At 35.6% G+C, this 13,992-nt stretch overlaps 1 protein-coding gene across 1 annotated transcript; it reads left to right on the top strand.

Moving 5' to 3' along the window:
* Nucleotides 1-8,634: 8,634 nt before the first annotated feature.
* Nucleotides 8,635-9,570, top strand: LOC101635862 (olfactory receptor 4S2-like). The gene has a single exon (XM_004694699.1). The coding sequence runs from the start codon at nucleotides 8,635-8,637 to the stop codon at nucleotides 9,568-9,570; it is 936 nt and encodes a 311-aa protein (XP_004694756.1).
* Nucleotides 9,571-13,992: the final 4,422 nt, after the last annotated feature.

Below are 13,992 nucleotides of genomic sequence, written 5' to 3' on the forward strand. Positions count from 1 at the left end.
TTTTCAGACTGCACATGATTAGTATTATCTCCAGAGTCCACTGTTCAAATCTCTGAAGCCCTCTCTCCTGGCTTGGCTGAGCCTTTCTTAGTTCTGTTCTGGCATGTGCTCTAGGCTGGAGGCCAAGGCGCTCAGTGTGTGAAGTGGGAACAGAACCTGGAGACCTGGGTTGCAGAGTTCACCTTCATCCACCCTAGACTTCTGGCATCAGAATGTGAAACTAGGAACAAAGGAAGGCTGGAGACTGGGGGTTGAAGTGTGTTCCTTCCACATTGCCATGCCTGATGTAGGAATTCAAGGACTCTGCATGGACACTAAATGGCAGCATTCTAAGACAGATGGCTGAGAGGGAAGAGAGCAGAGTCAGAGTGTGGACTCGAACCAGATATCCTCACCATGGTGAAGCTCCACCATGTAGGAGAAAGATTTAACCTCTGTACAATGAGGACAATAACAGCCTCCACCTCATAGCATTGTTTAGGAAAACTAAACAGAAAAGCACTTAACAAGTTGTAATAAGTGTGTCTACATATGGTTAGATTTCAGCGAATATTCGTAAGGTAAGATTCAGCGAATATCCACTACTGCTAATTGTTAATTCAAAAGGGAAACAAAGGCTGAAAAAAGACAGCATAGTTGCTTGATTTTAGAGAATCACTGGACAGAAAAATGAACTAGAGTTTTTGATTTTTACCACATGACAATAATAACTTCACCATTCATAACAAAACCAGCTGGGTGTTAGCAATTACATGGTATATGCTCCTCGAAATTATGTAAAAAATATCACATTGTAAGTGTTGATTTGTGTTCTGGTTAACATTATAATTTCAAGACTTTTTTATTATCATGTTTTAATTTAAATAATTTTTAGAATTACAGAATAATTTAAAAATTATAGAAAAGTTGCAAATAGTATAGGTTCTTATACCTCACACCATTTTCCCTATTAACAGCATATATATACATATATTTTAAAGATTTATTTATTTATGCATACAGAACTGGGGTACAGGCGAGAGGTACAGGGGCAGTGAGAAACTTCACCAGAGACAGAGTGGGGAGCAGAAAACGCAGTTAGACAAAGTACACTGCTGAGGGGAGCAGCGTGGTGTGTCAGGAGAGGTCTGCCACCTCCTGGGGCTGGGATTGAACTCATGCTGAAGTGGCTTTAGCTTCTTAGTGCTGTGCTTTAACCTGCTGTGCCATCAGGGAGGGCCCAACAGCTTATGTTTTGATGGTACATTTGTCACTACTAGTGAACCAATACCGATACATTATTATTAACTAAATATCATATTTTATTTAAATTTCAGTAGGTTTTCCATATGAATAGATTTACCCAAATGATATATTATAAAATTAATTATTCTCTCTATTTTTTAATTGAGATAACATTGGTTTATAACACTTTATGATTTAGGGATATAGGCTTACACCTTTTCAGCTATGTTATCACACCACACCCACCATGAAAGCACCCAGAATCCTCCACCAATGTCTTTATGTTCCCCAAATGCTTTTGTAATTATTCTATAAACAAACATTGATAAGCACCTGGTGAGCTTCTGTTACAAGAAATAGAAAATCTATAATAATCAATAGAGTGTCTATTTCACTATTCGATTTCATCTTATCAATAGTTTCTTCTTTATCCTTTTCATGAGTTCTTTCCCACCTAAGATTCTAGTTACAATTATTATCATGGCACTCTGAACAAATATGGGGTATGTGTGGGGACTGTAAAACCTAGCAGTCTTCATATTATTGATTTTGCTAGAATTCTATTCTAAACCTTAGACCCAGTTTTAGTGATTCAGCTTGTTCTGAGACCAAGTCTTGACCCCCATTTATTGTCTTAGTCCTGTCCTATTGTAAGAATCGCTATTTGCAGTTTCCCCTATTTTCATATCTCTGAACATGTTGCTTCCTCTGTTAGAATTATTGACTCATTTTTCACTTTCAAAACTAAGATGAAGAGTGTTATCTTCTTGAAAGTATGAGGTCACAAAGGTTTCTCTCAATAAGCCCTCTGCAGACCTCTTGTCACTGGAGGTCAGTTAAAGCTTTGGAAGCCACAGGAGTCTGTTACTAATACTTGAAGAATCAAATTTTTTTGCAGTGAAAGCAGCAAGCACCCTGAAGTCTAGTATAATCTGTGCTTGCCTAAGAAATTCTTTGCCTTTTCCTAATCAAAGAGATCACCATGTATTGAACTTCTGTACTTTTCCTAATTAAAGAAGTGATCACTTCTCTTCCTTGATCACCTAGAAGAATGGCGTTTGTGAGTCTCACCCCATCGTGGGTTTATTAAACATGTTTGTCTGCATTTAAGAAACTCATCTTTCAGAGTCAGGATGTGATCATCCTCTCCTTGTCCATTATGTGACATCTTCTCTCTGTCCTTGATGCTCCAGGTTCTCCAACACAAAATAAAAATTCCTGGTCTGCTCTATTACTCTTCAGAGTTTATAGCCATGCAAATTCTCCATATGTATGTTATTAAATTGACTGTTTTTCCTTTGCTAACCTGTCTGATGCTGCTTTGATTTCTTGTCAAGCTCAAGAGGAACCCAGAAATGTATGGGATGTTCTCCTTTGTGCCCCAAGAGAAAGTAATTTCTGATCCCATCTTGAACTGTTTCCTTATATGAATTCTTACAGAACAACAGATGTATCTTTAGTTGACATAGCATTTGCCATACTTATTACAGTTTTCTTCTCACTTACTGGATTGCTCCATTATTCAATGATATTTGTACCTAGCATATCTAGCTAGCATATTGCCCAGCCAAGAATAAGTGCATACTGATTTTTTCTTGACATATTTTATAGTTAGCATTAACTTTAAGGTTATATAGTGTGTTAATTTGTTACATTTATATATTGCTGTATAATTATCACCATAGCTTTAACTAACACCTTTACCACGTCACCGAATTATTCTTTTGTTATAAATATTGTGAGAACATTTAAGATTTAGCAACAAGTTTGAAATATTTAATACCTTATTGACTATAGTCACTATGCTATACATTAGTAGCGCAGGCCAAACATCTCATACCGTCTGACAAAATTCGGGTATGAGGGGGGTGCACCTGAAAAGTCAGGGGCCCCAGAGATGGCTCCTACTAGATCTCTTTGTTTTGTTTTGGCCACTCCTGTATTTGCAACCATTGTTGCATTTGGATGCATTTCATAAAGTAAAAATTGATTTTACATTTGGTTGTTCTAATAAAAGCAATTGGCTATTAGTATAAAGATAATACAGAAAAATTAGACAGTGCTAAAAACATATTGTGATAACATGTTTCTGTCCAAACCAATAATTCAGACTCCCTCATTCCACTATCTTCCAGATGTACACACTAAATTAAGCTCCAGAGGAAAAAACTTTGGGAACCAAAAAGCTTAAGCCTTTGTTGTTCGGCCTTCAACTCTACTATCTCTCTTAATGTTAGAACTGAGTACAGTAAACTTTTTCATTCCTTACTCTGGCCTTGTTTTAAACTTTTTTTTTTTAAGATGCTTTAATAAAAATGAGGATCCTTAGTAATTAACAATAAAAGAAGATTTCCTTTTGTTTTGCTAACCTTTTATTATAATATAAATAGAAATGTTAGTTATAACTACATGAACTTATCTGCCTGCTTTATCATCAGTAAATAGTAATAACATTTTGCTTGTTACAGTGTTTTCCTTAAAAAATGATAAGAGTTATAGACTTGGCTAAAGATCAAAAGACTTCAAACTGTTCTTAGGAATATGTGATAGTTTTTTTTTTTTTACTCAATGCATATGCTGATATAATGCCACTGCTTGAAAACATAAAATAAAAAAGACCTGCTGAGACTGGTAGCAGATGACACTTGCACCTGAATGAGTGTTTGTGTCCCTCATTCACCTTCACCAGAAGCCTTCATTTCCTACAGGAACCTCTGTCACTCCAATTGTTGGAGCTGGTCTCTGGCACATTAGGTCCTCAGAACTTAGACAACTTCCTGCTGCAAATCTATACCCTTTAATCATATTTCCCCAAATTCTCCTCCAACTCACCCCTCCCCAAATACTCCAGCCTCTGGTAACCATTTAACTATTTTCTGTTTCTTTAGTTTGATTAAAAAAAATTTCATATATTTGTCTTTCTCTGGATAAATGTTTTTAGGGAGGGAAGAAACGTGGGAAGGAAGAAATGAAATTAAGAAATAAAAAAGAAGGAACACCTAGAAAGTCACAGAAAAATAAACTGTTGCCAATAGCAACAAAAAGCACTTTAATGCTGTATCATGGTCATCCTTTTTACTGCCGAAAATCATTCACCAAGGTGAATGCATTTGGGGTACTAAGCTCTTTCTATTGTTATGGTTGTGTCATTTAAACACACAGAACTTTAGGATGAACATCCAACACCTGAAAGTTCACACCATAATTTCAATGATAAATTTTACACTTGATTTCAGATATGTAATCCTTGATGTTAGTCAAGCCCCCTTCAGTCCTATAGCAACTTCCATGTTTGTGGGACTCTTCATGTCCTAGAGGACTAAGTATCTTCATAGTGCTACTAAATCTATATTTTGCTTGTTTAATTGAGCGTTAAGAAATTTTAAAATGAAGTAATGTATTTTAATAGTTTTATAAACAAATACTCTATTGCTGGGTTGGAGATCCAATATAGTGACAGTGAATGATACCCTCCCCCTTCCCTTGCCCCTTTGCACAAAATGTGGAAAACACCTGAATATTTATTAACTAGTTATTTGTGAAGTAGCCTTCAATATAGTTTTATAAGGAGTCATTTAGTGGTGATTACACTGAACTGCTCTAACAATATTCTCCAGCTGCTACCCAATCACTGGCCAAGCAATTCCCTCAGGGTTGCAATGAAGCATAAAGGTAGCATGCTGATAGTTTCTGCCCCTGCCAGACAGGAACCTAGAAAGATGTTCTTGTAGCCCAAGATCAGAAGCCATGGCATAGCCATAAACTTATAATATCTGAGGGGAAGAGAAAGAGAGAGAACATGAGCAAGTGAGCGAGAGAGAGAAAGAGAGACAGAGAGAGAGACAGAGAAAGAGACTGAGGCCCTCTTTAAAGGCTATACATGTAATAATCCTTTTTGTGAAATGTTGCACATCCATAAGAGAAACATCACTATATAGATCTCATTTTTTAGTGTGGATATCTGGATATAGATCACATTTCTACCTCAAAAAAAGATTATTGATTCCAGAAGATCTCAGGTTGTCCAAATCCATGTCATCGGACCACACTCGGGAAGACAGCCAGAGTAAGTTTTCCAGCTGGAATGACAAGTTAGCAATCAGTAAACAAGGCAGAGGTGATTTTCAATAATTTAAATAATATTCAAAAAGTAATATTTAAATTATTTACCCATTTTATAGCACCTGTTGTAGTAATTCAGAGAATAGTTAACTAAAATTTAAAGAATTGGAATCTAGCCATAACTTTACCAAACCAGTGAATCCTAAATATTTCAGTTTCTTTTCTGTACTTCATTTGTTTTAACAGTTAAATGAGTAGAATATACAACTGCAGGGCTTCACTTATGTCTTAGAGGATCTGAGGGATCCATTTAAAGATATTACACTAAATAAATTATTTAATTATCAGGAATAGGATTTTAGTCATTTTTAAAATATTCATGGCATGGTACCAGCACAATAAAGTGAAAGGATAAACAAATACAGGGAATTACATCCATGCTCTCTGCATTGTGTCTGGAATGTTTGCTTTTTGTTCTTTGCAAATGCTGACAAGAGAAACTAAGATTAAATCTTTTTCCTAGGGTTTTTCAGTCCTGATATTTGTTTTGTTTCAAATAATTTAGGTGGGCTCATGGAGTTAGATAAAGGAAACTTTGTTTCTTTAACTGTTGGAGTCCCATTGTAACTTTGGCATCATTCTAGAAAGACCACGTTTGAACTCAGCAGCTAGAGGATTTCAGATGTCTGACACTGATGCTTCTGCAATCTGACCACTGACATAATCATCAGGTAGATTTGCAGATCACTTACTGTTTTATGCCCATTAATTAATTTTGTGCTTGCATTATTCTCTCACAAGAACAGACTCTTAGGTTCATAGAAGGGAGGAAAACTGTATCATGATTACACAGCCTACTAGGCAGAACTGTGAGTCGAACCTAGTTCTCGCTTTATTATTATATTTTAAATTATCTATATATTTTACATTATACTTCATTTTGTACATTTTTTTATCTCAGTTGTAATCCCCATGGACCCCCATCACCACTTCACTTATGTGCCATCATCATAGTCTCATGTGCTCTCCTCCCCCCCGCATTTTGATCCTGTCCCCCTCTCTTCCCTCATAGAATGTCTCTGGTTTATAGTTGTTAGTTGATGTTCTTTTTTACTTTATTACAATCCTGTGCTCTTTTCCCAAAGAAAATGATAGCATGATCCTGAGTCTTAGACTTGGATTAATTTTGTGAACTAGTAAAGGGGATCCCTAATAAAGATGATATTGTCACTATTCAGGAAGAATAGAATGACTGAGATATAGATTATATCTGTCAAAGAACATATTTGTGTTAACCAATGAATTTTTCAAGATTTTGACAAGCATGGAAATACACATTAACTGGAATTAGGACATGAATGTCAAGGAAGTTAGTGTCCTAAGATAACTCCTATACGAGTTTCTCTGCCTCCTCCCTGTCAGCATAAACTCTACTCACAAAGATAGGTAAAGATAATTCTACGTTCACTTACAGGGTGCCATGGACATAAGTGCTTTATATATAACACACACTTAATCTTTACAACATATATCTGGTATGTGCTATTGTTAGCCATATTTTATACTTGTGATAACTGAGGCAAAAGGATGTTAAGTAATTTTCCTAATTCAGAGTATTAGTAAGTTGCAGAATCAGTATTTGATTGAACTGGTTTTCAGACTTATTCATTTAAACAGCTGAACTGTTTAATCAAGGTCCTCGTGCTATGGGAGTGAGTTTTCTTTATGAACCCCCAAATGATTCAAGATAAATTCCAGCTCCTGAACTTAATTAGCAAAACTTCATAATCTGAGCAGCACTTCCTTTTGAGCTTCATTTCCTGACACGATGCTTCATGAATTCTGTGCTGAACTGCATCATCCCTGTTGCCTTCCCCACAGAGGATGCTGTCATGATTGATACCCTGATACCCTTTGTCTTCATGTAGCATATTCACCTTCTTGAAGCAACTTTCCTGCTCTGTCAACTCTTTAGTGTCCACAGCATGAAATTCTCTGTATTTTCTGTTTTTTTTTTTAAGATTTGTTACTTATATTTTAAAAATTATTTATTTTTTACTTCTTAAAGATTTATTTATTCATGCATAGAGAACTGGGGTACAGGCCAGAGATGCCGGGGTGGTGAAAGGATTCACCAAAGGTAGACTGGGGAGTAGAACAGGTAGATTGACAAGTACACTGCTGCAGGGAGCAGCCGGAGAGACAGGAGAGGTCTGCCACGCCATGTGGGTCACTTCCCTGGCCGGGGATAGAACTCGCACTGAACAGGCAGCGGCTAGTTTCTTAGTGTTATGCTTTAATCAGCTGCACCTCCAGGGAGGGCCCATATTTTCTGATTAATTTTAACTGAACTTTCAAAGTCCAACTCAATGATGAACTTGTCTGGAAAAGGGTTATTGTCTCTCTGGAGACAATACCTAATCTCAGAGATTTGTGGTTAGTTGTGGGCTTCCTCTGTATGGTTGTCAACACAGATCAAATGAAATAAATGTCTAGATTGAACATTAATATTGCCTCATTTGGGATTTTTTTCATTATAAGTTTAATTTGAATGTGGGTGTGAAGGTCTTTCCAGTTGCAACTGTAGACCTCTCTATATATACCAAGTAAGATTAAAAAATAAAGCAAACTCTTCATGATTAGCAGAAAAGGAAACTTTTGATCATTACAGAAGGTTTAACACTTTCCAATGAGAAAGGGGATAGGTGACTTTGATGCCACTAGCCTCAGCATGGTGCACATTTGTGAAGCAAGAAAATTTTTCTAACTTAACTTAGAAATTGGAAACTAAGTTCTTTCTCAGTAGATTAAGTAGAATCTTATTCTTTAGAATTTATCTGTATTTTATTATATTAAAATATTTATTGAGGAATTTTAGAATTTTGATATCAGAGTCCTGCAAAATTTTATCTCTAGCCTCAAAATTAATTTATTGAGTAATTATTTAAGTGTTTTTTTTTCTCCCAAAGAGAATTTCTGATGAGAGAGGTAGAGAGATTAAAGAGAAAGAGAGAAGAGAGGTAAGAGGTGGAGAAAGATACAATTAGGGGAAAACACATTAAATATTTAGTCTAAAAGAAAAAAAATCTCATTCTCTACATTGTTGCTTGCTGTAGGCCTAAGTATACCAGATCATCAAATACAAGCCAACAATATGGTAAGAAAACTAATGATGAGAAACATATCCTCTAGCTATATTTAAGACGTGTGAATAATTTACGACATTAGCATCACTTAATTATTTTCACAAGAGGATTCCTGTTAGGCTTTATCATGCTTCCAATGGTTTGCAACATTTATTTTTTTGCAGAGAACCACAGCTACTCAGCTGGCCCTGTCTGGGTCCCCATGGAGGTGGCCAACAATGTCACTGAGTTTATATTCCTAGGGCTTTCCCAAGATCCAGGAATGCAGCTGATGTTCTTTGCCCTCTTCCTCCTCTTCTACATGGTGATCATGGCGGGTAATCTGCTCATTTTGCTTACGGTCCTTTCTGATCGCCGGCTCCACACACCCATGTATTTCTTCCTCAGCAACCTGTCCTTTGTGGACATTGCTTATTCCTCAGCCACGGCACCCAAGATGATCGCAGATTTTATTTCCGAGAAAAAGACTATTTCCTACTGGGGCTGTGTCACCCAGATGTTTACCTTCCACTTCTTTGGCTGTGCTGAGATTTTTGTTTTGACCGTCATGGCTTTTGACAGGTATGCCGCCATCTGCCAGCCTCTCCGGTACACCACCATCATGAGTGCCAATACCTGCATTGTACTGGCGTCGCTGTCCTGGTTAGGAGCCCTGGCTCATTCCTTTGTCCAGACCCTCCTGACCTTTCAGCTGCCCTTCTGCAACGCTCAGGTCATTGACCACTACTTTTGCGATGTTCACCCGGTTCTTAAACTTGCCTGTGCTGATACCACCCTGGTGAATATGTTGGTGATTGCCAATAGCGGTCTCATTTCCCTGGGGTGTTTTCTCATTCTTATGACTTCCTACACGGTCATTCTGTTCAGTCTCCGCAAGCGGTCTGCAGAGAGCCGGCGCAAGGCTCTCTCCACCTGTGGGTCTCATTTCACTGTAGTAACGTTATTCTTTGTCCCCTGCATCTTTATTTATCTCCGTCCCTCTACTACTTTTCCGCTGGATAAGGCTGTGTCTGTGTTCTACACAACCATTACCCCGATGCTAAACCCACTCATCTACACTTTGAGGAATGAAGATGTAAAGAATGCCATGAAACGATTATGGAATCACAAGGTTCTGAAGGGAAAGCAGAAGGGGTAGATTGTCAAAAATGTTGAATCAGGGGATTAGCTGATGGCTCCTACATTATTAGCAATTTTAAGGAATTGTCTCTAAAATTCAACTACCTTGTACTTTTCACGTAGAGGAGAATAAGTTGAAGCTTTATCATTTCTTTGCCTTCAGCAGGGCTAAATTACAATTTCCATACTGTAAGTTTTAATGTCTTCTTCTCCCTTCTAGAATGGGAGAGTAAACATTCCTACTCATATGGCATTTAACTGCTTGCACTAACTTCATTTAAATCATACTATCTTAAACTATAATTTAATGATTTAGAACGGGGTTCGATGAGTAAGATATCTTCAAGAATTCAGAAGGAAAAGCAGGAGTTCCTAGGAGTTGCCCTCTCATCTCCTCCTCCCTCCTTCCTTTCTTCCCAACATCTTTCCTATCCTTCCCTCCCCTCCTCCTCTCTGTACCTGTCTCTCACTCATCTTTCTTTCCTAGTCTTTCCCTCAAATATTACATAGTCTGGTAGGAGAGATAGGCCCATAATAAATAAATAATAATAATATTACAATAGAACAAACAGAAAATACAGACATAAGATAGCACTACATTTAAGAGGTCAGTATGAACCACAAGCTGCCCAGAGGATGATTGCTGTGTAGGGGAAAATAAGGGATCATTTTACATCTTTTGGGTGCAGAGTAATTTTTTTAAAGACCTATTGGAGATTTTGAGTTTTAAAGACCTTACTGGAGAACCTCCTATCACCCCAGTATTATATTATTTTCATTGACAGTAAATTTACTGTTTTCAGTAATATACAGAACAGATTGATTAAAGCAACTAAAATGACTTGACATTTGAACTTTTGAAATGACGAAGTCAATGTGCATTTGTATTGCAGATTTTTAGTTAAAACTTTTCAATTATTAAAAAGAACAAAATTGATCAAGCACATTTCTTTTTGTTGTGTTCTTGGTAAAGTGGGAGATAATGAGTATTTTCAAAATAAAAAGACATTTTATTCCAAGCAAACTTTTAAGATGTTTTATAATTTATGTCTTGCAAAAATTCTTCCCTATTTGTGTTCAATACATACTTTTTCTGTGTTCAATGTTTACTTTTTGTATATTTAAGTGCTTCTGTATACAGTTTATAAAATGAGTTCACACACATTTTCTCTGGTTTGTTTTTTTAAATGGATCTTACTTCGCTTCCATAACTTATTAAGAATGTAAATAATATATTGTGCTTCTTCCATTTTCCCCGGCACATACCTATATCCACAGTCAATACTTGTGACAAAATCTGCTGATTGTTACCCCAATCTTCATTGTTCTGTTTTTCCTTAGTCAAACAGACTTAGCATTATTTATGGTGACAACACTAAAATATTGCATGTTTTCTCTTTGCAGCTAAGGGAGAACAAAATGATGTTAATGACAGCGGGCAAGAGGGACTTTTGTAAATACTTTCAAATTTATATGAACTTCAATTCTCATACATGATCACCATTAGCATTTTGTTGCATTTTCCTATAGTTATTTTTCATATTATCCTTCCTCTGCATAAAAGGATCACTCTAAAGTTCTTGCAGCTATCTACTTTAAAGATAACTAATAAATCATTTAAGTTATGCTGATAGTCTCAGATTACATTAATTTTATGTTTTCCTCTGAAAGTCTAAACAAGATAATAATAACAACAGCAGAAGCAATGGTATTAGAAACAATACTATGAAGGAAAAAATTTAGACTCAAAGATTGAGACAGAAGTTAGATATAGACAAAAGACTCCAACAAATGTTTGGAAAAGAGAAGACAAAAGTAGCAGAGGAGATAAAGCTAACTCTACAGCACTAGAAGACTGAGGAGGAATACATTTATTTTCCAGTGTCCCTGACCTTTTTGGTGTGCCAGGAAATCAGGCAGGAGAGAGTGTGGAGTTCAGGTATTCTAGGAAAACTCTTTGGGTGCTTAAGAAAAAGAAATGGTTCACACTCCCACTTTCCCTTTCCATTTTACCTTCAAGTGCTCACACAGGCATATGTGTAAGCAGAATATTGCATTAGGAAATTAATGGGCATAAGAGAAAGGTTTTTCAAATTCTGCCTTTGCAGTTTACAAATAGAATGGTTGCTTATAGTAAAACCCTCACCAGAAGCCTACCAACTAGTAAGCTCTGCTCTATAGATTGAGCTTTTTGAGAAATTTTTGATTCTTCATTTTTTAACACACACAAGCTATTTCAAGGTAAAAATAACAAATAACACACAATCTATTTCAAGGACAAAAGTAATCTGGTTGATTAGAGCTAACAAAGGAAAAATATCTTTAAAAAGTTCACATCTTCACACTGATGAAATAAGAATATGTTATTTAAAAGAGTAACATTATTTTTGGAAACTAAATAAAATTAAAGGAAAAAGAAATTTAAAACAAATCAGAGAGGGTGGAAAGATAGAGTCCAAGAAGTTTCTATGAAAATAGTATAAATGAAATAAAACAAGTAGAAAATAGAAAACACAAGAAATATAAAATAACAAGTCAAGAGAAAAAAAATTTACTTATGTTTATTCCAGGAAAACATGAAAGGATATTATTTGAATATCCTTTGAATTTGACATGATGGAAGCCTATATCTCATAAAAGCAAAAAAGGAGAAGAGATAGGATCAGGACATCTGCGCAGAGCATGGCCAATCCGCTTTAAGATGAAAATTGTGTTGCAAGCCCAGGAGTCTGGAGAAGTGGATGAGAGCATAAGGATAGAAGCCCCAGGAAGGGGAGCTTCCAAGCTTCTGCAAAACAGAGAAGAGAGTGGGATTTTATATTATCTAAGATCATGTTGGAAAATTTTAGTTATACATGTGTAGTAACAGGGTGGAATGAGTTGATGTATTTACAATTACACTTACAGACAATTATTTTTCATCATTTTAGATCCAAATAGAAAACTGATTATGCACTCAGAATAATTCAAACATGGTTTATTCAGAAAGAGTCTCTAAAATATGGAAGAGCAATATGAGACAGACCATTATCAGGAGATAGAAATAACAGAGGTGTTAATATTATTGTCACCCCTGAAGGGACGGGGGAGTAGATACAGACACCCAAAGTGTGGCTGTCATTTGTCACCAACAGTTTATCCCTTTTCCCCGTTTCATCACTGGTAACCTCCACATGTAATCTGTTCTCATGTATCTAAGAGATAGTTACTGTTTTTTGTTGGTTCACTTGATTTGTTCCTTTATCTTCCACATGCGTGAAATCATATGATATTTGCCTTTCTCCTTCTGACTCACTTCAGTTGTATTCCCCTTTTATCCTCCTTTCAGTTCTCCCCTTTAGCTTTGTAACAAGAGGCAAAAGGTCATCTTTTTCTAATGTTGCAGTTCAGTACTATTCCATTATGCATGTATATCATATCTTCTTTACACATCCATTCTTCTTACTGATTATTTAAATGAAATTTAATGTTATTCTATTGAGAGGATGAAAGAAGAGTCTTTCAAAAGGTTGTGTTTGAGAGCTAAATTCTTTTTTTTACCTTAATTTCAATTTTTTATTACCCTTTTTTATGTGAATTCAGTTTCCTTTACAATTTTACACTTTATAGCCATACAATGAATCTGAATAAGCATATAATACAAATGGGAACTGTTTACACCTGTCAAAATTCAATAAGTACTGTATTAAGTTCAACACTAAAAGTCCAGAATATTCTTACATAATTTGTGAGAGCTAAATTCTTATTCTACCACTATAGGAAGTCAAACAATGTTTAAAAGGGATATGTAAAACACAACTGTGTGGGTATTTTATTTAGAACTATAGCTATAAAACAAGTAGTAATTTTTAATAAGTGGAAGAATATAGGACAGAATTTCTGATTTAAAACTTTATTTTTGATGTTTATAATTGTATTATACTCATTTAAAGATCACACCTGTGAGGAGAAGTCCTATGTTGTGAGAACAAACAAGGATGTGAAATTATGATGTGATTAAAAAAATTAAAAAAAACTGTGAAAAACAAGTCTCTATCCAAATACAGTTGATTGATGTAAAGCAAAAATTAACTTTCTTAAAAAAAGAGAAAATAAGTATCAGTATCTGCTGTCACTAAAAATTTCACAAAATTACATTTAATGGCTATATGGTATTATATTAAATTCGTAAGCCATTCAACTCATAAGTTGGATTAATTTGTATTTATCCCACAGATATCACTAACTGTTCAATCAGCACCCTTGCATATATGTGCCTGTTTATCCAAGATGATTACTTGGAATATATTTCTGGAAGATAGAGTTTGTTTTTTTTTTTTTTACAAAGGCTATCATACTCTGATTCATGGTACACACCTTTTGCCATTTATCAGCTGGTAAACATTACAGATTATTTTGTTTCCTTTTTTGCAAATTAATAAGTGAAGCAGAGGATCTCTTT

Source organism: Condylura cristata, unplaced genomic scaffold, assembly GCF_000260355.1.
Source record: "Condylura cristata isolate star-nosed mole 26May11 unplaced genomic scaffold, ConCri1.0 scaffold00045, whole genome shotgun sequence".
NCBI lineage: Eukaryota > Metazoa > Chordata > Mammalia > Eulipotyphla > Talpidae > Condylura > Condylura cristata.

What these genes read in the sequence shown, in the direction of transcription:
- LOC101635862 (XM_004694699.1), top strand. Translation starts at nt 8,635, where the DNA reads ATGGAGGTGGCCAACAATGTCACTGAGTTTATATTCCTAGGGCTTTCC.